The 19240-nt window shown below is 48.2% G+C and overlaps 1 protein-coding gene across 9 annotated transcripts in view; it reads right to left on the reverse strand.

Annotated features, from left to right (window-relative positions):
• Positions 1-9929: 9929 nt before the first annotated feature.
• The window catches only part of SLC29A1 (solute carrier family 29 member 1 (Augustine blood group)), a 1214204-nt gene continuing 1204893 nt past the window's right edge, over positions 9930-19240 (reverse strand). For all 9 annotated transcript variants that reach the window (XM_085610197.1, XM_085610199.1, XM_085610192.1 and 6 more), the window contains 2 exons: positions 18137-18336; positions 9930-10411 (listed from right to left, as the gene is read on the reverse strand). In XM_085610197.1, the coding sequence (XP_085466323.1) occupies positions 10300-10411; positions 18137-18336 (312 nt within the window). In that variant the 3' untranslated portion in view covers positions 9930-10299. The remainder of the gene's footprint in view (positions 10412-18136; positions 18337-19240) is intronic.

Here is a 19240-nt window from a genome sequence, read left to right on the forward strand (position 1 = left end):
AACGGAGACTCCCTACCTCGGATCTGGCCCCCCTTACTTACCCTGTCCGGGGCGTCCTTTCCGCTCAATCCTCCCTGCCCGGACAGTCCATCCAGGGTTTCAACCACAACCTCGGTGACCCCAGGAATCCCGCCCCTCTTTTACTTACAGGAGCCAATCCCGAACAGCGACCCACCGGAAGGACAACCCCTGATTCCCGGAAGTCCCTCCTACCCGTTCCCCGCCGGAGACAGAAAAGCCGGAAGACAGGAAGCAGAAGTCGTCGAAGGATCGTGGCAGGAGAGTTCGGCAGGAGATACGGCGACAGGAGAGGACGAGAGCGGCGAACCAGAAGAGTGGTCGGAAGACTGGTGGAGTCCCCCGGAGGAGGCTGAAGAGCGGCCGTAACTCGGATGAGAGTTACGGCGGAGCCCGTGAGTACCAGCTTTTCCTTCCGTATAGTACTCTACAGTACCCGTGTGTACCCTAGACTCTCTGTAGATAGATGTATATAGCCTCTCTCCTGTTAGCACCCCTGCACACTGATAGGATCTCTCCGTATCCATTGTACAGCACCTCACGCTTTGTAAATAGTACCCCACTCAACCCCTTTTCCGAACACCTATCTTTCTTCGACTTATCCCTCTTTTTCCTCGTCCCTTCTCCTCACACTCCCCTCCACTTTTACCACTCCCGGTGAAGGTTACGGCAGCGACATAGAGTGTCCGCAGGACTAACGGCTCCTTCTGTGTTTTGTCTCACTGCCCTTCGAGGTGTCCGTCCTTCCCCCTTCCTGGGACCAACGTCGGCGACTTGGACAGCAGAAGACCTTCGGTGACGACGACCGCAACCGACGGGGCCGCACATCGTTTCTACCCCTCCTCCTGCAGAAGACCTGTATTCTATCCTGTTGCACACCGTACCTTGGACACAATAAAGTAGACTATTGCACACTATATACGGCCTCCTTGCCTGCTTTTCCAGCCCGCCGAATCCCGAAGATCACAACCTGACAGCTGGGTATTGGCAAATCAGGTTAGCTGAGGAGGCCAAGCCCAAAACAGCATTTTCTACCCCGGGTGGGCATTATCAGTTCGTGGTAATGCCCTTTGGTTTGAAAAATTCACCTGCCACCTTCCAAAGGCTGGTGAATCAAGTTCTCACTGGGTTGGACGACTTCTGCGCGGCGTATCTGGACGATATCGCTGTCTTTAGCTCCACCTGGGAGGATCACCTGGTCCACCTGAGGAAAGTGTTAGAGGCTCTGCAGAAGGCAGGCCTCACTATCAAGGCCACTAAGTGCCAGATAGGGCAGACACAGGTTGTATACCTGGGCCACCTTGTAGGTGGAGGCCAGGTTCAGCCATTGGAGAGCAAAATACAGGCCATCCAGGACTGGGCTCCTCCAACCACCCAGACTCAGGTTCGAGCTTTCTTGGGCCTGACTGATTATTACCGGAAATTTGTCAGAAATTATGGATCCATTGTGACCCCGCTAAACGGTCTGACAAGTAAGAAGATGCCAAAAAAAGTTCAGTGGACAGCCAGCTGTCAAAAGGCATTCGATGACCTAAAGCAGGCCATGTGCACAGCACCTATCCTAAAGAGTCCAGACTACTCCAAAACATTCATTGTCCAAACAGACGCTTCGGAGTTGGGTGTGGGAGCTGTTCTATCTCAGCTGAATTTTGATGGTCATGACCAGCCCATAGCTTTCATTAGCAGGAGGCTGACCCCCAGAGAGAAGAATTGGTCAGCTATTGAGAGGGAGGCCTTTGCTGTGGTTTGGGCCCTGAAGAAGTTGAGGCCATACTTGTTTGGCACTCACTTCAAGATTCAGACCGACCATGAGCCCCTCTTGTGGCTAAATCAAATGAAGGGTGAAAACCCCAAACTACTTAGGTGGTCCATTTCCCTACAGGGGATGGACTTCACAGTGGAGCAAAGACCTGGCACTGATCATGGCAATGCAGATGGGCTCTCCAGGTATTTCCACTTAGAGCAAGAAGACTCACCTGGTCAAGGTTAGCTTATTGTCCCAAAGTTTGGGGGGGGGGTCATGTAGGAGAGTAGGGTCTGCAATCCTATGATCACCCAGATTTTTTGCTTTTGCTTCATTGGTTTATGACTTTCCCCGGCTGCGGGCCTGCCAATCAGACCCACAGCCTAGCTGTTCTCTCTCGAAATTAACACATATGTACATTAGGTGCATCCACTAATTGGAACTGGGCCGCCTTATCAGTCCCTGTATCAGCATACCACAGGTATCCAGGGCATCGGTGTACCCAGGGCCTACCAGGGGCTGCAGCATGTATTATGCCACCCCTGGATGGCCGCCCAAATCTGACACAACTGGCTGCACGACAGCTGGGGCAAGGTGGTGTAATCACCCGTTGCTGTAGGTGTAGTATTCCTATACCTAACCCTAAAATGGACGCATGGATTCCTGTCAGTCACTCCTATGGCAGGCCTTATCAATCCTGAAGGCAGAGTGCTGGGAATCATGTGAGATGGTGCTCTGGCGCGAGCTGAGCCCGTCGACGGCTTGCGGAGCCAAATCCTAATAGCCGTTCCATGGTGACGCGGGCCAACTACCTTAAAGTGCATTATAATCCTCGCGGTTATTTGCTAACTTTGGCATCGCATCACCCAAACATGTCGAGTAAGGTGTCATACGAATTGGAATACGAACCCCTCGCCAGTTCTGGCGACGGGGTTAGCATTCCACCCTTCTAGAGGGACACGACATGGAAGTAACCTTGAACCCCGGTTAAAGTTGACTCAAGCCTCAGCATCACAACATGGATGCTGCCACCAGACACAAGTCTGACCTCCTGCTGCTGGGAGACCTTCCAGCGAGGGGAGCTTGGACAAAGGGTTTCCTGTCGAGGGCGGTGTTAGCACCATCCCAGACAGGGTTTGTGTATCCCAGGTAGGCAGGGCTGAAAGGAAGGTGATTGCAAGTGGCACCCCGGTGCTCACTGTGCATAGCCCGGCTCAAACCAGTTTCGGGGGCACACCAGCCCCTGAGCTGGGGCGAAGTCGGACAAAGGATAGGGGTGTAACCACCCCCTCCTGGTCCCACCCATAGGTAGGACCTAGTCACGGGCCAGCCCCTTTTTCCTAGAATAAAGGTGGGAGCGGGTCCCCTTCCCAAATTGGATAATTCTGAATCTTGAACTACTTTCCACGAAAGGAACTCTTGACTATTTCTGAAGACTCTCCCTTGTGGCTAAGGAGTAGCCACCCTGCACCAGCAGGCACCACCTAAGCGCTTGCGGTTTGCTGTACGTCTCTCCCACGGATCAAGAATGCCCAGCTCGACGAGACCCGGGTTCCCTGCCATCTCTGACCTCTACCTACATCGTCAGCCCAGCTGAGATTCGTAGGTGTGACGAGACCTGCGGGACCGGCCATCTTCAGAACCTGCACGACGCTTATCTAGCACGCCCACCGAGGGACCCTCGAGTGAGTGCACCTAGGGTTTGAGAAGCCCTAACCCTGAGCGGCTCAAGCACCGAAGTCTGCCTCCCCAGCATCCACGAGATCTGCGTGGGGGCCCTTCTGCTCCTTGTTGCTCACCGCGTTGTCCGGCCACTCGCCGACCGGCTTGTGGCCCTCTTCACAACGCACCACGACAGACTTTCATCACTGGTCTGGTTGCTTCAGACTGGCTCTTGCTCCCCTTCAACAGAGGAGTACCTCGGACCCTCCTGGTCCACTCCCGACGCCATCTTGACTCCACCGCGTGGGTTTGCCACTGCCAAGACCTGCTGCCCCATTCCTGGGCCCAGCATCATCGACAGCAGACACCTTCGTGGGACAGCTCGCCCTCCAGCCTGGTCGCCGCCGCGCCTCCTGGTCCGAGGAACAGCCGAGTCCGACGTCATCCACTCACCTGGTCGAGGTGACTTCAGCCGGTACCTTCCTGGTACCCACACGATCGCTGGCTAGCGGTTGAGAACTGAGTCCCCTCTGCTTTCAGGTTTTCTTCATCACCGATCCAGGCTTGGATCTCTCTGAACATCAACACTGGTCGCCTGCCAGCAACTTCTTCTTTCAGGCTCCTGAGACTACAACGAGGACTCCCGACATCTTGCTGAACCCCACGCAGCCGCAGCCTCTGGGCTAGGTAACTCGAGCATCTCGGTGCTCCAACATAGGTTCACTCTACAAGGGTCCAGTTCCTTTTTCGTTTAGTCCCACTGATCGGATTCCTCCGGAATCAGTAACTTTAAACTATCTAACCTTTCCCATTCCACTTGCAGTGTAAATGGTTTCGTGCCCTTCGGGCATTTGTGTAAATTGTGCAACCAGAAGTATTTTCATAAGAGTTTTGTAGTGTGCTTAGCTCCCTGACTCATAAAGAGCCAGGGTAGTCTTGTTATAAATAAATATCCTTTATTTTCATAACAACTTGTGTGGTGTCCTTTCACTTGGTGTTCAAGGGGTATATGTGATGGTAAACAGCTGGCTTAACACGCCCTCTAGAGTTTAGCCTGAAGACTGCTCTTGTCCACGCTACTAGGATAGCTGGTCTATAAGGTTGACTTACAACCAATCATCAATAAGGGTCGTTTGGAATGATACACAGTGATCACTAGAATAGTGAGCACTACATATCAGGCCAACTTCTCACAGCGTGATTGACTGTTATGGGCACCAGAATGAAATGTAACCTGCACGATGGTCGGGTCTAGTCGCCGCCAGACATCAACCAGGCCCATGGCAACCAAGAACTCTGCCAGCAGAGACCCCCCTGGGGTGCCCCTGCGGGGTGGAAGGCGGTCAATGGTGCCATCTACAGCAAGGTTAAAATCCCCCCCCCCACCCCCCCCCCCCAGACACCAGCAGCCCCAAGGGTAGGTCAAGCAGAAGCTTCCCAAGATCTCGCAACAGAGGACGCTGCATTCCAGGAAATAACATTGACGGCCTGTCCCTCCCATGTGCCACAGATCACCACAAATCGACCCTGATCATCCGACCAGACCCTGTTCATTAAGTAAGGACATCCCCTGCGTAGGAGTATCCCCATCCCCTGAGAGCCAGATGTTAACCCTGAGTGGGAGGCCAAACGGTATCCCCATCTATTCAGGGTGCTGCATGAGTTACCAATTAAGTGTGACTCTTGAAGAAGAACAATGTCCGGCGCCTGCCGTAGTTTTGAAGGACCACTCCCCGCTTAATTTTATGTCCCAAGCCATTGACATTCCATGTGAGGAATTTAAGTGTTAAGTGTGATCTCATGTAGCGAGAGAAGGATGGGTAGGGTAGAGCCAGAGGGCAAAGGACAAGTCTGTGTTCATGCATTGAGGGTAGGACACACAGGTCAGCCCTTCGAGAGTCCAGGTGTAAAGCCGCATGTCTCGAAGTGATGCAAATGCTGTGGTGTATGTAACCCTGTGGGCACCCTGCGCTCCCCATGGCACAGCGTTAAGCCCCTGGATGTGGACATATAGTACTGTAGATACCAAAAAGTGCGGCAATAGATAACAAAACACCCCAGCAAGAGGGGAAGCGAAAAAGAACATCATAGAAACACAAAAATCAAAACAGAATAAACATACTCCCCCTGATCCCCCAACACTGAACACCCACTCCCCACCCTGCCTCCCTGCACAGCAGGCATAAAACCACCCACCACCCCAAACTCGCAGAGTGCCTGCCGCCCACCCTGAACAGAATTAGGGACGTGATCCAACCCCACTCCCTGAGGCATCAATCCTGTAAGAGAATGTGCATTCCCGTCATAAGACCCCCCCCCCCCCGGCCAGTGATTGGAACATAATAAACTGTAATCAAGGAGAACACAAGAAACAACGTCAACCCCATTGAGACAAACCATATTGGCAAGCTAGTCATTTGGAGTATGTAGACTGTTAGGGAGCAAGTGGAGGGCTGACGATTCCAGAGCAGTCTGTTCCCCTAAACCCATCATATGGAACGTCAAGATGGCCACGGAACAGCTCGCAACACCCTCAATTGCCGATCCCATCCTTGGGACCTAGTGCAGAAAGGCGTGTTGTCGGAGTACAAATATGGGTAGTTCATCTCCCCCAGAGGCCAGCAGCAATGCAAATGTGAACAATGTGAGGCCTGATACAGTAACGGAAAACTAAACCATGGTGGAATGTCAACAAGGCACAGCGTGTCTGCTAAGATTCCGCTCAGTAGACCCCCACGGTCAAAGGCCAATCACCCCAATGTCAAGCTACCAAACCGTACCCAGTTGGGCTCTGCGTTGTCGAAGCATCACTCGGCGGGGATCTCGTCCGCGGGCTTGACCTGTCGTCGATGGATCTGTCGGCCGCAGACCTTTGATGACGTTTTTGAACTGTCCTCCAGCCCTCGAACCAGTCCCAGGTGTCCTCAGGGCTAGTCAAAAAAACACCTTCCCCTCTGATTCCACACGCAGCTCGGTGGGGAAGAGCATGGAATATTTGATGTTTTGGTCCTGGAGCGCACGCTTCACGTCCAGGAAGCTGCGACGTTGTTTCGCAGGGTAAAGTCCGGAAAAATCGTGATTTTACTGTTGTCCAGAGACAGTGGCGGAACCATTCGTGCCGTCTGCAAGATGACATCCCTGTTGCAGAAGTTGAAGACACTTGAAGAGCGGTCGAGGCAGTGCGCCGGGCCTGGCTCTTCCCCCGGCACCCGATGTACACGTTTAAGGATCAGATCTTTGACAAAGAGATCTGCAACAGGCCCTTCGGCCCGTTCTGGCACTCCCAAAATACGGATGTTGTTACGCCGCATACGGCCTTCATAGTCGTCCAGTTGCAGGGCCTTGGATTCCTGGGTAGTCTGGAGGTCAGCCACCTGGTGTTTGAGGAGGTCGGTGTCTGTCAAAAGGTCCTTAGTCGCACTTTCCACATCGCACACATGTTCAGCTATCTTCTGCATGTCTGTTCTAATCAATGAGACCTCCGAGGCGACGGAGTCACTGCGACCTTCTAGGGAGATGCGCACCTACGTGACAGCAGCAAGAATGTCCTGTAGCGAGGGTTCTGGGTTCTTGCCGCTAGATTCGGTCTCGGTTGCTTCTTGTCTTGGCCCTTCTGCCATGCATACTTCTCAAGCTTGGCCTGAGGTGTCCCACGCCCGCTTGCCATGTTGGTATAGTAGGGTGTAGTAAGTTCAAGACGGGGTCCGGGACTATACCAGTTACTCACCGCCGCCTGCTTATGAGATCAGCTCACAATGGCCTGTCGGTTTCCACCGGCCAACCCCAGTCCCAGGTGTGCTACAGTGCCAAAGAATATCACGCCGGCACGGAGAGGGCGGGCAGAGAATGCGAGTGTCCCTTAGGTGCTGCACCAGCTGGTTAGGCCCTCGACTCCCAGCGGCTCATAAAGACAGCTGGAACATGACGACTGAATCCAGGGTTCTGGGAACATTATTACTCCCTGAGACCACCCCCTTCTGTTTTTAATATCCCATAGTGACGTACCCACTGAGTACAATACATTGATATGAGTACCACTGCAGGGATTTTTTGCCGTATTGTGATCCACTATGTACCTCACCACCTGGTGAGTCCACAATCACCACCTAAGAGCTCTTGACTAAGTTGATTGAGGCCATTTGCCCCGTGTTGAGCGGATGCAGACAACCCTATGACGAAGCATGACACCTGGGCAGGTGTGTGATGGTTCGCCTACATTTTTCAGGAAGCACCAGACACATTCACATGTCTAAATCTCACAAACCCATCCATTAGGGTTAAGTGAAACCATCATAAATCCATTGCCTGAGATGACCTTTTTGTGCCTTTTGAGATTATGTGGGAGACAGTTACCTTGGGCAGTCGCGTCTCTTCTTGCCCCTTAGTTTTGTATGTAATAACTGAGAAGCGCAGACCAGGCACAGTTCCTCTGAATCTTATTCTCTGGGAGATCTGAAGACCTCAGCGACCACTCATGTTCCAAGTTGATGTTAACTAGCAGATCCTTTCTATCTCAAATTGGCAGAGCGGTGAATGTTTGAGCGGTGAATGTTTAGCGCCAGGACACCCCAGGGTAACCGCTGCCCTCAACAAATCCAATTAACGTAACAGAAGAGGTGATTTCCCCCATGTATGGAATAATCCTGAGATTCAAGTTAATCATAAGTGGGGTCCCAGTTTTATTGTACAATTTGTTTTAACATGTCTGTCTGTATTTATCCATATTTATTTTTTAACCATCTTAGCAGTATTTATGAATGTTAATTTTTCAGCCATCTTAGCCGTATTTATCCATATTTATTTTGTGTTATGTGATTAAATTAAGTTGAAAAATTGTATATTTTCACATTCATTCAACCAATAAAGTCAGTATGAAAAGTCACTCAAAAGATGCACAATTTTCTGTATATTTCCATTTTTAAACATACATACAGACAGGAAACATGTTTTCTGTCTGTATGTATCTGTAAAAATCAGTAAAAATGGAAAACTGAAAGCCTTAATCATAAGCTAATGAATTCGGCCAAGTCAAGATGGAAATCATATGAGATCATTTCAGGATTTAAGCAGACAATTCTTGATCAATATGTCTTAAATGGGAAAGAACTGAAATTATTAAGAATGTGGTGAATTCATGTTAAGGTCACCAGTGAGATCTACATGATAACAAAAAGTGGTGAATATTTGGAAGCCTGTAAGGGTGAGTAACTACTTTATTGTGTTGAATGTAAAACTAGCAATGACTTCAATGGAAGCTATTTATGAATGTAGATTGGGCTGGGTGGACAAGAGGGTTGTCATCTGAGCTGGAATGGTGGCAGCCTCTCTCACCAACAGAGAAGGTTCAAATAGATATGTCTGGGAATCTGGTACTATAGAAATTGAAACACAAAACATTGGAAACCTTTGAAAATTAGGAAATTTAGATCATGAGACTAAATTGTTGGAAATGTAACTCAGAATTTGGGAGTTATTAAATATGTTGAATGAGAATTCTAGGACTTTACCTTTCAGGTCTTCTAGGCTTATTGGATGTTAACACTTTTAAAACTTTGGGTACAAACAGCAGCAACGCTGGCAGATTTGTAAATATAGATGAGTTGAAAGTATCAAAACTGGTGAAACTGTGTGAAATAGCACAGCATTTAAAAGAAATTTGGACACAGTTTTTAAGAGTTTTAAGATTAATTTGAATACAAAATTCAATAGCAATATCACCTATATACAACATACCTTCTACAGCGTGTTCAGGGACTTTGCATACATTTTACAATAATTTTGTGTATGAAATTGAGCAGAAGGGATGAGAAATTGGTAGATGACCTCGGGGAATAGAGGGAAATGTGTGCAGTATTTTGGAACACTAATTTAGATGAGAATGACCTGCGTGGATCCGATACAAGCACGAGTGAGCCTGATGGGGGAAATGAGCATTAATGGTTGGAGAGAAGGATTCCGTTGTGCCACATTGGCTGGTGTACCAGAGACCGCTCTGCTAATTACTGCCAGTATTGCCCCTGTATTTGTATATCTGCTGCAAGGTTATTGAAAAAAGAAAAATGAAGGTATTAAAATTTATTTTTACATTAATGTTGTACTATTTACAGTAGTTGAGAGGTTTTACATTTTGTCAGTTGTGGAACATCCAACTATAAGAACATCGCCCCATGGACAGGGACCCACAACTCAACTTACCCGTGCCCCCAAGAGGCCTTGGTTGCCTGCGTCAGTATATCAATCGAAGCCAGGAAACAGGACTTGAGGGCCTCTTTTCATATGGGAAAATTGTGCCGACAAGTCCGAAACTTCGAGTGAGTGTTCGGCTGTTTAGGGGGTGCTGCTGTAAATCCACTACTTATTAAAGCTGCAACGTGTTTTTGAGTTATGGTCAATTCTGGCTTTGAGTGCTCTATCTACCCACAGGTATCTTACGTGGACCAGTCCACGTGCCACATATGAAGGTAGTCATGCTGGAGGAAAGACAAAGGCGAGGGACGCAAAGAGATGTTTTCTAAGCAACTTTCAAAAAAGATGCAAACATTTATACTTTGGCACAACTTCACAATATACTATCTGAAGGCAGTCAAAAAATAATACAAACAAAATATTTGTTTTTTTTCATAAAAAAAATAACTAGTTGTCATTTTAGTAGCGTATGTAAACTTGAAGGTGGTTGAAATACTGTGGAAAACGTTAGTATATATATATATACAGCTTAAAATAGTTCCAAGGAACAAAAAGTCTGTGGTAGGCAAACTGGTATTTGTATTGCTTTGGCTGGCCCCAAACCAGACCTCTCCTCCTCCTCTAGCGCTGAAGCATGGCGATTCCGGAGGAGAAGGACTTGGGAGGAGGTCAGATTGTTGGGCTCTCCACTACACCACGCTTCGGAAGAGGAAGGAGAAGGCGGCCCCCAGAGCCAGACCCAGCGAGAGGAAGAAAGCCATGATGCTGCCTGCTGTTTCGGCTTCATAGGGGAGTACTTTTCTGAAAAGTAGAGAAGAGAAAAGCAAGGTTAGTCAGTGGTCAGGCAGGGATGGGTCCCTGTCAGCATGCTAGTCATACACAGAAGCCTTTAGCAAATGAGTGAATCTAAGGAGACGAGTGCCTTCACCTATAGTTAACCATGCATAAAGTTCTTTAATTATGCATAATTCCCCAGATTACTCATGCATACAAAAAATATGTCGCACATCTAAGCAATCAATGGCATTCAATGCTTATGATTGTGACTTGACCATTTTGAAAACAGCCTCAGTTATTTCATTTGCAGATGAACAGCCAACACGTTTTGCCCCTTTATTGGCGCTCAGGCCTGGGCCTTTTTCAAGGCATTAAATGGTAACAACACGTACAATCTGTCAAGCTCGATGATTAAGAGTCAACTGTGTTTGTGAAGTGGGTGGCAGTCGAGTGTAGCACTGCACTCGTGTTACTATTTTAGGAGTGATGCGAGACACTGGTGAAAAGAATTGTGATAATACACCTGAGACAAAAACACTGGATTGGTTAGGTAATACTCTTCTTTTCTTGCCTTTCTCCAATTAATGTATGCACACACATACATGGTTGGAAAGAGTAAGGTGATAAAGTGACTGCCTTATACGTTTAAGTCTTATGGCACAGTTAATTCCATTGTCCAATCCAGACCACACACATGCCCTAAATGGGGGGGCTTTACAGGCTGACTTTGCCCATATGACCTGGAATTGCACGAGAATTGCTGCGTATTGGGTTGAGGTATATAGGGTACTGTGCAAGATGACTGATCTGGACCTACTGCCCACACCGCAAGTGGCTTTGTTAGGTTATGTTCGCAACATTCCCAAGAAGTTGCGAGGATACACCTCAATAGCATTATTGCTGGCGTAAAGGGAAATTGCGGTGGCCTGGGGTAGTAGACGTTTGACCTCGAGACCTAGGGACATTTGGGGGCCCCTGAAAGCCTGCGTCTTAGCAATTGCGCAACCATCTTCATCACAAACCTCATATGGGATAGTCCCCACTGGAGTGGGTGGAATCTTTGAGGTATCATGTTGTAATGACATTTCAGATATTTGCCTGTAAGTAGTTTCTGTGTCATAGTATACCAGAGGTCTAAATGTGTATTGAGTTGGGGTTCATTATGGCTTGGGGCGGATGCCATGAGCTGTTATGCTGTAATTGTGCTTTTTATTACATCGAAGTATTGCACTGTGAATATGTACCCGATGATTGTATCTTGTTGAAAATGGCCTGACCTTCTTACTCAACAAACGCAAACAAGACGTTGAACTCTTCTGCTAAAAAAAGGCAAGTCCTCCTTAGAAAAAGGAATTTTCACGTAATCTCTGAAACCTGGCTAAATCACTCATCTGCCTCAAGAAAAAAAACCTGGACCTAAACACCCTTGAGAACCTCAGAGCAGTCCAAAAACTGCCTTTCCTGGGAAAATAACAAAGATCAGTAGCATCCCAAGAGCTGCATCGCCCAAATGACAATCTCAAAACCCTTTACCATCTGGGCTTCACTCCAAATGAAGTACTGAAAGTTCTCAATCACGCTCTAAACCCTTCGATGAGGGAGAGGTATGCCTATAAGTTCTTCAGGTCTCTCTAACCTTGTTCGATTCTTCAGAGCATAATTTACTTCTTCTGATTCTTGGTCATGGAGTGGGATTAGCAGTAACCGTTCTGAGCTGGTGTGAATCGCATTACTTCCAGATCCCAATTAGTGAAGCCTCATGCTTTTTGAATCACCTCCATGTGCCACAAGGTTCCATACGATCACCTCACTCACTTTCTTTCAAGAAAATACCATCTGTACTCACCAATCTGCTGATGACACCCAGCTATTCCTTTGTGCGTCCGATCTACCAGAGCCTCTAGCCATAAAATCCTCCCTCTGCAGTTTAGGAAGCTGGGTGATATCTCTCTGCTTGAAGCTAAACTTTCCTAAGACCTAATTCCTTCTCCCTTTCTCAACTTAAAACCCTTCCTCTGCTCAAAATTGTTTGGCCGTTCTCCATCCTTCAGTTATCATTCCATCATTGGTTCCTCATGCAAGGTCACGGGGCCACTTCTTGGACAATAATCTCAGCATAAAGGACCACATTGCAAAACTAATGCAGCATCTTATCAACTCCACCTACTAAGAAAAGTTAAACTGACAGTTTCCATCCGATTCACTCCAGAGCTGGCCATTCCAAATTCCTCCATCGAACCCCTTCGATCCATACTACATGGATCTGCCCGCCCAATTGCCGAAGAGAAGGAATCTGCTCACATCTCCCAGATCCTCATGCATCTTCAGTTGCTCCTACTCGAAGCAAGAGTTGATTTCCAGAGCAAGAATGACAAAAAAGGCAATCCACTGCCCTTCCTCGTTATTTGAACAATAACCTCAAACTCAGGGTGGTCAAAGAAAAGCAAGAGGCAGAGACTGTTGGATTCTGGGCATTCCGAAAACCAAACCATCAAAGCCGGCTGTGTCCTGCCTCGCCTCCGGATTGCGACACTCCATCCCGAACTACATGAGAATGGACCCTAGCTTTTCAGTTTTCAGATAAGACTTAAAAACTCATCGCTTTAGACTTTGTCTCCCCGGCCCAACTGACTCCAATGTTAATTCATCCTCTTCTTTTTATCTTCGATTACTCCAAGATTTTAAACAACAGGAGCAGGAGGCCTTTTTGAACTCTTACAATTGAAGCCGCCCCAGCTGCCCAGTCCTTAGTACTTGGTCATGTAGACAGCAGGTTGTGCCCCAAGTGCTGCCAAGTAGGTTCAATAAGGATTTACTCGGTATTGCAAACAGTCTGAAATCTTGAAGACCTCCTGCGATATGTTTTTGCTCAGAGAATTGCAACATAGGGACATGCTGGGCTTTTCACCCTTCCTGCAGATCGGAGGGCGTGGATAGGTAGATTGCTATGATGCGTGTCAGGATCCCTGCACGCAGACGGAAAAGTTATCATGTTTAGAACGATCAATGAGCATCTTCTGATGCAGAACCAGGTCTTAGTAAACGGCAGATGAACACATTGTCCAGGTGGCTCTAGTCCACTCCTTCAAAGCGCCAGCAGCTATAAATGACCTGGTGGCCCTGTAGAGGATGTGGTGTCGGGTCAAGGGTTGCTGATGGCAGAGCCGGCTGAACTCCATCGGCACAGCACCTGTTGTTCTTCCACCTCTAAAAGGAGCTGGGGGAGTCCCAAGTTTGGCGGGAAGGAGGCTCTGTAAAGTTAGACCAGGATTGCTTTGCAATGTAAGCGGAGGTTCAGTGAAGCTCACTGGAAAAGCTGCCAAAAGTAGGCACCTGATATATAAAGTCTGAAGATGAGAACCGCCCGCATCACCCAATGAGTGCACGGCTCTGACTGCTGCCAAGGCACGCCAGGTATATGGATAGGTAGAGAAGGCTAGAAAGGGAACGTAATTGTGTACGGTATTGTAGTATGGCATTTCTATAGAACTTACTATCCCCCATGTGGGGGAGGTGCAGTGCTTATTCACACAGGTACCATGTGTGGGTGGAAAAGTGTTGTCTTTGCTTGGAGACCACGTGGGAACGGATTCTGTGTTGTGTGCGATGACAACTGAGGTACAGTTATCATGTATGAGGGCGCATCTCTTAGTAGTTAAAGAAAGGACTGTGAGAAATAGATGCACATTTTTCCACAGTGTGTGATGCTGGCAGCTCTGGTTGGCTGGGCAGGTCCCTCATTGTGTTGGTTGTTTGTCTTAGGTTCGAAGTCCAATTTCCTGGGATGTCACCCACTCTGGGATTATATGGATCTGGGAGAAGTAACAGGCGCTGAGGAAGCGTGAGGGGGGATCAGACATCTGCCCAAATGACTAAGTAACAGTCCTCCTGTATATGATTGCTATTATGACACATCAAGTGAAGGGATTTGCCAAAATACGCATGAATGAACATCCTTTCCGTCAGTACAGCATCCGTGCTCAGAGCATGTGAGTATTTGAGACCTGCCGGGGACTCCGTTACAGTCCTCCGGTGACCAGCAATTCGTGGTGGATCTCTTTGGTCTTGGCAGGCCGGTCTGGTTAGTAGTGAGTGGTTAGTTGAGTGGGCTGCATAAGCTGCATCTGTACCATCCAGTGGACACCAAGGTTCACAGGTCCTTTATATCCAGTATATGCCTGTCTCGTTGACGATGACGGACCATGTGATGCATTGGTACACAATATCATATGGTGACATGGATTATATTGAATTGATAGTGGGAGGACAATCATAAAGCCTAGATCACCTGCCCTCCATCTTATGGTTCGAGGAAGGAGGCAGGGTAGACATTCTTCACTATGTCTGAAAAGTTTGAGGATGGCGGATTGGGTTAAAGTCCCATATGTCATGAGGGAGGTAAAGGGTCTTCAGACGCAGGGTGGCAGCCGGCACTTCTGGTTTTGACAGGAAAGGTACAATTGATATTTGCATCTGTATGGCAGGTTCATTGGCAGGTTACGCTGGGTGGAGCTCCACGGTTTGAGTCGCGGCCTGTCCTCTAGGCATGATGTGCCGGTCGGACAGTTCCACAGCTCTGGACCATGCGCATTCTGGTAGAAGGGTTATCATTCTGGGTCTATTCCAGAGTCAGCGGTTGATATAATTATATTGGGGACAACCATGCTTTGCTTATCTTTTGAATGGGATGCGTTTAAAAAATAAAAGTAAAGTTTTTCATACTATTTTTTAAGAGGAGGCAGGAGTCCAATGGACCACTGCCTACTCCCCCCAATTTTGTTTTGACCATTTGCAAATGGTCCATTAGGGACTCATTCCTGTTTGCGGACAGGTTACCACTGCCTTTCAGCAGTCTTTTTGTAGGATTTCAGTTACATAAGATTAATGCATACCCTAAAGAAACACTATTTGGAAGGGACACCCTAAGCATGCCCTTTCCAAATAGCGATTTCTAAATATTTCATGAGCCGATTTAGCGATTCGGTAACGCCATTGAACTGCTAGATGGGTTCAGTATATTCGAAAACCACATTTTCTTGTTGCAGGGTTTGCGACCAGAGCATGCGTTCGTACGTCTGGCCCCATGTCCCTTGGGCCTCAATACCATAGGCTGGTGTTTTTGCTACTGTCCACAGGTCATGATCTCTGCCTTTGCGGGGTTGAGCTTCAGGTGGTGAGTCAAGGCCTCACACTGGCACCTGCTATCTGAAAGCTGACAAATCCAAGACGAGCATTCACCTTACCGCTGGGTAAAATGGAAAAATGCAAGCTGGTTCAAAGCTGCGGTTGTCCTAAGGGCCAGGGGCTGTATTTACAAGGGGACTGGTAAAACCGCATCACTGTGGGGCCACTGCATGTGGCCTTTCGGACTGTGGAATTCTGTTGGAATCATTTGGAGTTTCTTTCATTTGCCGTCAGCTTGGATTATGCACGTGGAGCGGTGTTGTCTTTTTGTGGTCTTGATGGCTGCTTCGCCGGCTCTGTGACAGCGGTGCAGTATGGATCTGTCACCATCATCCTTGGTTTTCCTCCACTTGTGTTGTAAGATCTTTTGTGATCTTTTCATTCTGCCCTGTGGTCTTCTTCTTTCTTGGGTTAGTCGTGGTGGAGGTCTGTAGTGGTTTCTGGTTGCCCAGTGCAGTGCAGGTCCAGTTGTAGAAGGTGGGCACATCCTGAGGTTACAGATTGATTGGCGTTCTTTCGAGGTGGGGGTTACGTTAAGCAGTCCAGTATTAGCATTGTCTATATACAGATTTGCTGTTTATGGTATTTGCAGTCTTGGAGTTGGTCTTGAAGGTAATGAGGTAGGGGTTACTCAGCATGACTGGACAGATGTCAATCCTCGAGGCTTGTCCTGCCGTGGTGAATATGATGTCCTGTGGGGACGTATAGGAATCTGGTAAAGAGTCTTGTACACTGTGTCTAGTAAGGTCTCCTTAAACTCTCTGTGGGAGGGAGGTGCGAGGAACAAGCAAAGTGGAAAAGGGGTGACATCTTACCATCAAGGTTTCCCAGTCGGTCATGGTGAGGTCATCGACGCAAGTTGTATGTTAAGATGTCCTGTGCTTGACTGCTGGGCCCCCACCGATCTTACGTATACGACTGCTGTTCATGATGATGTGTTCAGGTGGTACGGCTTCCTACTGAGCCACATTTCATGATGAAAGAGAAGTAGGCAGTGACCACCTCTCCCTGGCTCAAGTAGGGGGCATTATCCAGGTACTGCGCATCCTGGGCTTCACCAGTTCATGAATCATAAGGCTGACAAAAGTGAGTTTCCTTTCGAGTAGTTTGCATCAGTGATTAACTGTCTTCATCGCACAAGCAGTGAAAGGGGGCACCTCCGAGAAATAGTCAACAAGCATTGGCATAGCCAATAGGTCTCGCCTTTGGGACCTTATAAGTGTTTAGCCATGCAACAGTTGCATAACGATCAAACGCGAAAGTGAAAGTAATTGCGGTCAAGCGCAGCGCGCGCGCCCGCGCACATGCACTGTAGCTCTAGGCTGGCCTGGTAGCACTTTTTGGAGCCCTCTCAAAATGTCTCGCCAGACCAGCGCATGCGCTGGGTCAGGCGAGACGTAAAAAGCAAGTTCTTGAGCTGCACAAGTTTCTTACTAAAGCTGCTATTAGTGCTGAAGACCGCGACTCGATTCCCTTCGACCAACACCCAGCTCTATCGATAGCGGAATCTGTGATCCTAATTTACAAATCACAGCAAAGTGACCTTGGTGTGTTGAGTTAGATCACTCCCTTTCATATGCGTAATGTTAGTATCGTAACCTCCTTTAAATACACAACTTTAGTAAGCACAAAATTATTGAAAAGGAAAATGTAGCATAAAAATTAGGTGCTGAAGTGCACAGACCATAACACCAGCATCTCATGAAGAGTAAATGAATGAAAAAAACATCCAATGTGAAATAATTTACTTGCTGGTTAAACTATATCTCTGGGTACCAGGAATTAGACTCTTTAGAAATGATGGCGGAGAAGCCAAAATCAGCTTATAAGTAACCATTAAACCATGCGTCCTCCCTTCCCACGGGCGGCTCTCCTGTGCCTCTTCCCTCCATCTTATGGTGGTGTATATACTGTGCACTGGCCCACTATAGAGTGCAAAATATTGACTACCATTAGATCATGAAGGTAAGTTTCAATATAATATAGAATTACACTTCTTCCCTGGACGTTCAGCGTCAACAAATTTCCACTTTTGGTCATGTGTGTCCCAGTGCATTGTGGGCTCAAGGGAGGTACTACAAGTCACCTCAGAAATGAAACTCCTTCGAAAAAAAATAACTTTTAATCATCCAAGCCCAACACTAGATGGAAGAAGTGTTCATGACATGTTATCTACAAGTGCACATGCGGCAAACATACATCTTTAAGGTGCTAAAAATAGAAAATCTATTCCTACCAGATCTAGTTGAACATATAGCGCAGTCAATATTCGCGTTCGTTGTTACAGGTGGGTATTTTGGACTTGATGTATCAAAAGTGGACACACGTTGACAAACATTGGGCACGGTCATGTGATACTGTGCCCGGATACCCTCTGGGGTGGAGTTGCACTTTATAAATACTGATTGATTAATTGATTGAACAATACTGCTGTCCTCCTGTTTGCCTCTGCCCTCTTTTTTCCTGGCAATGTGCCCAGAAGCTGTACCCTGATGCACTAGTTCTCACAGCCCTCGCGCCCATGAGCTTACACCGCCACCCTCCCTCCCCGCAGAGCTCACTTACTTGGGCCCGAAGCACATGCAGAGACTGGCCAGGTAGCCGTTGGAGAAGGCAAAGATGATCATGAAGACGATGTACCAGGCGTCGTGTTCGAAGAAGACAGGCATGTAGAAGCGAGGGTGGACGTTGCAGAGCATGAAGAGCGGAATGAAGACGGCACGCAGCACAATCATCAGGGGCAACAACTTGCTGTCCTGCCCAGGCTAGTGAGCCATGGAGGAACGAACAGAGAGAAGAGATGTAAAGGTAAATACACACTCTTCGTACAATCCTGTTAATGATTAATAATATTTAATAGAACTGACTTCTACCAGAACAAGGCTGTGGTTATTTCTTTACTCACTGTCACTCAACACCTAATGACCAACAATGGAGGGCTGTGCCGGAGGCTCACGCCTTGCGTGCTGCCGGAATCTCAGAGAGGGGTGGCCATGGGTCACTAGCCCACTCTCCTTGTACCCGATAGTGTGGTCCAGTGCATGAGGTGCAGAGATAGAACGGAGGTCTGGACAGGATGCAGTGGTCGTAGGCGGGGGATGCCATGCATGGTGTAGTTCAGTTCATGAGGTGGACGGTGTGGGATGCAGTCGTCAAAGGGGGCGGAGGGTTGTGGACAGTGTGGTTCAGAGCATGAGGTGGACACAATGGGAGTCAGTGGTCGAAGGTGGTGGAGGGCCGTACTCAGTGTGGTTCAGAGCATGAGGAGGAAAGTGTTGGATGCAGTGTCATGGGGTGGAGGTCCGTCGACAGTGTGGTTCAGAGCATGAGGTGGACAGTGTTGGATGCAGTGTCGTAGGGGTGGAGGGCCATAGACAGTGTGGTTCAGTGCATGAGGTGGACAGTGTCGGATGCAGTGTCATGGGGTGGAGGTCCGTCGACAGTGTGGTTCAGTGCATGAGGTGGACAGTGTCGGATGCAGTGTCATGGGGTGGAGGTCTGTCAACAGTGTGGTTCAGAGCATGAGGTGGACAGTGTTGGATGCAGTGTCATGGGGTGGAGGGCCGTCGACAGTGTGGTTCAGTGCATGACGTGGACACGATGGGAGTCAGTGGTCGAAGGTGGTGGCGGACAGAAGACAGTGTGGTTGAGTGCATGAGGTGGACAGTG

The sequence above is a fragment of the Triturus cristatus genome, chromosome 6 (assembly GCF_964204655.1).
Source record: "Triturus cristatus chromosome 6, aTriCri1.1, whole genome shotgun sequence".
Taxonomy (NCBI): domain Eukaryota; kingdom Metazoa; phylum Chordata; class Amphibia; order Caudata; family Salamandridae; genus Triturus; species Triturus cristatus.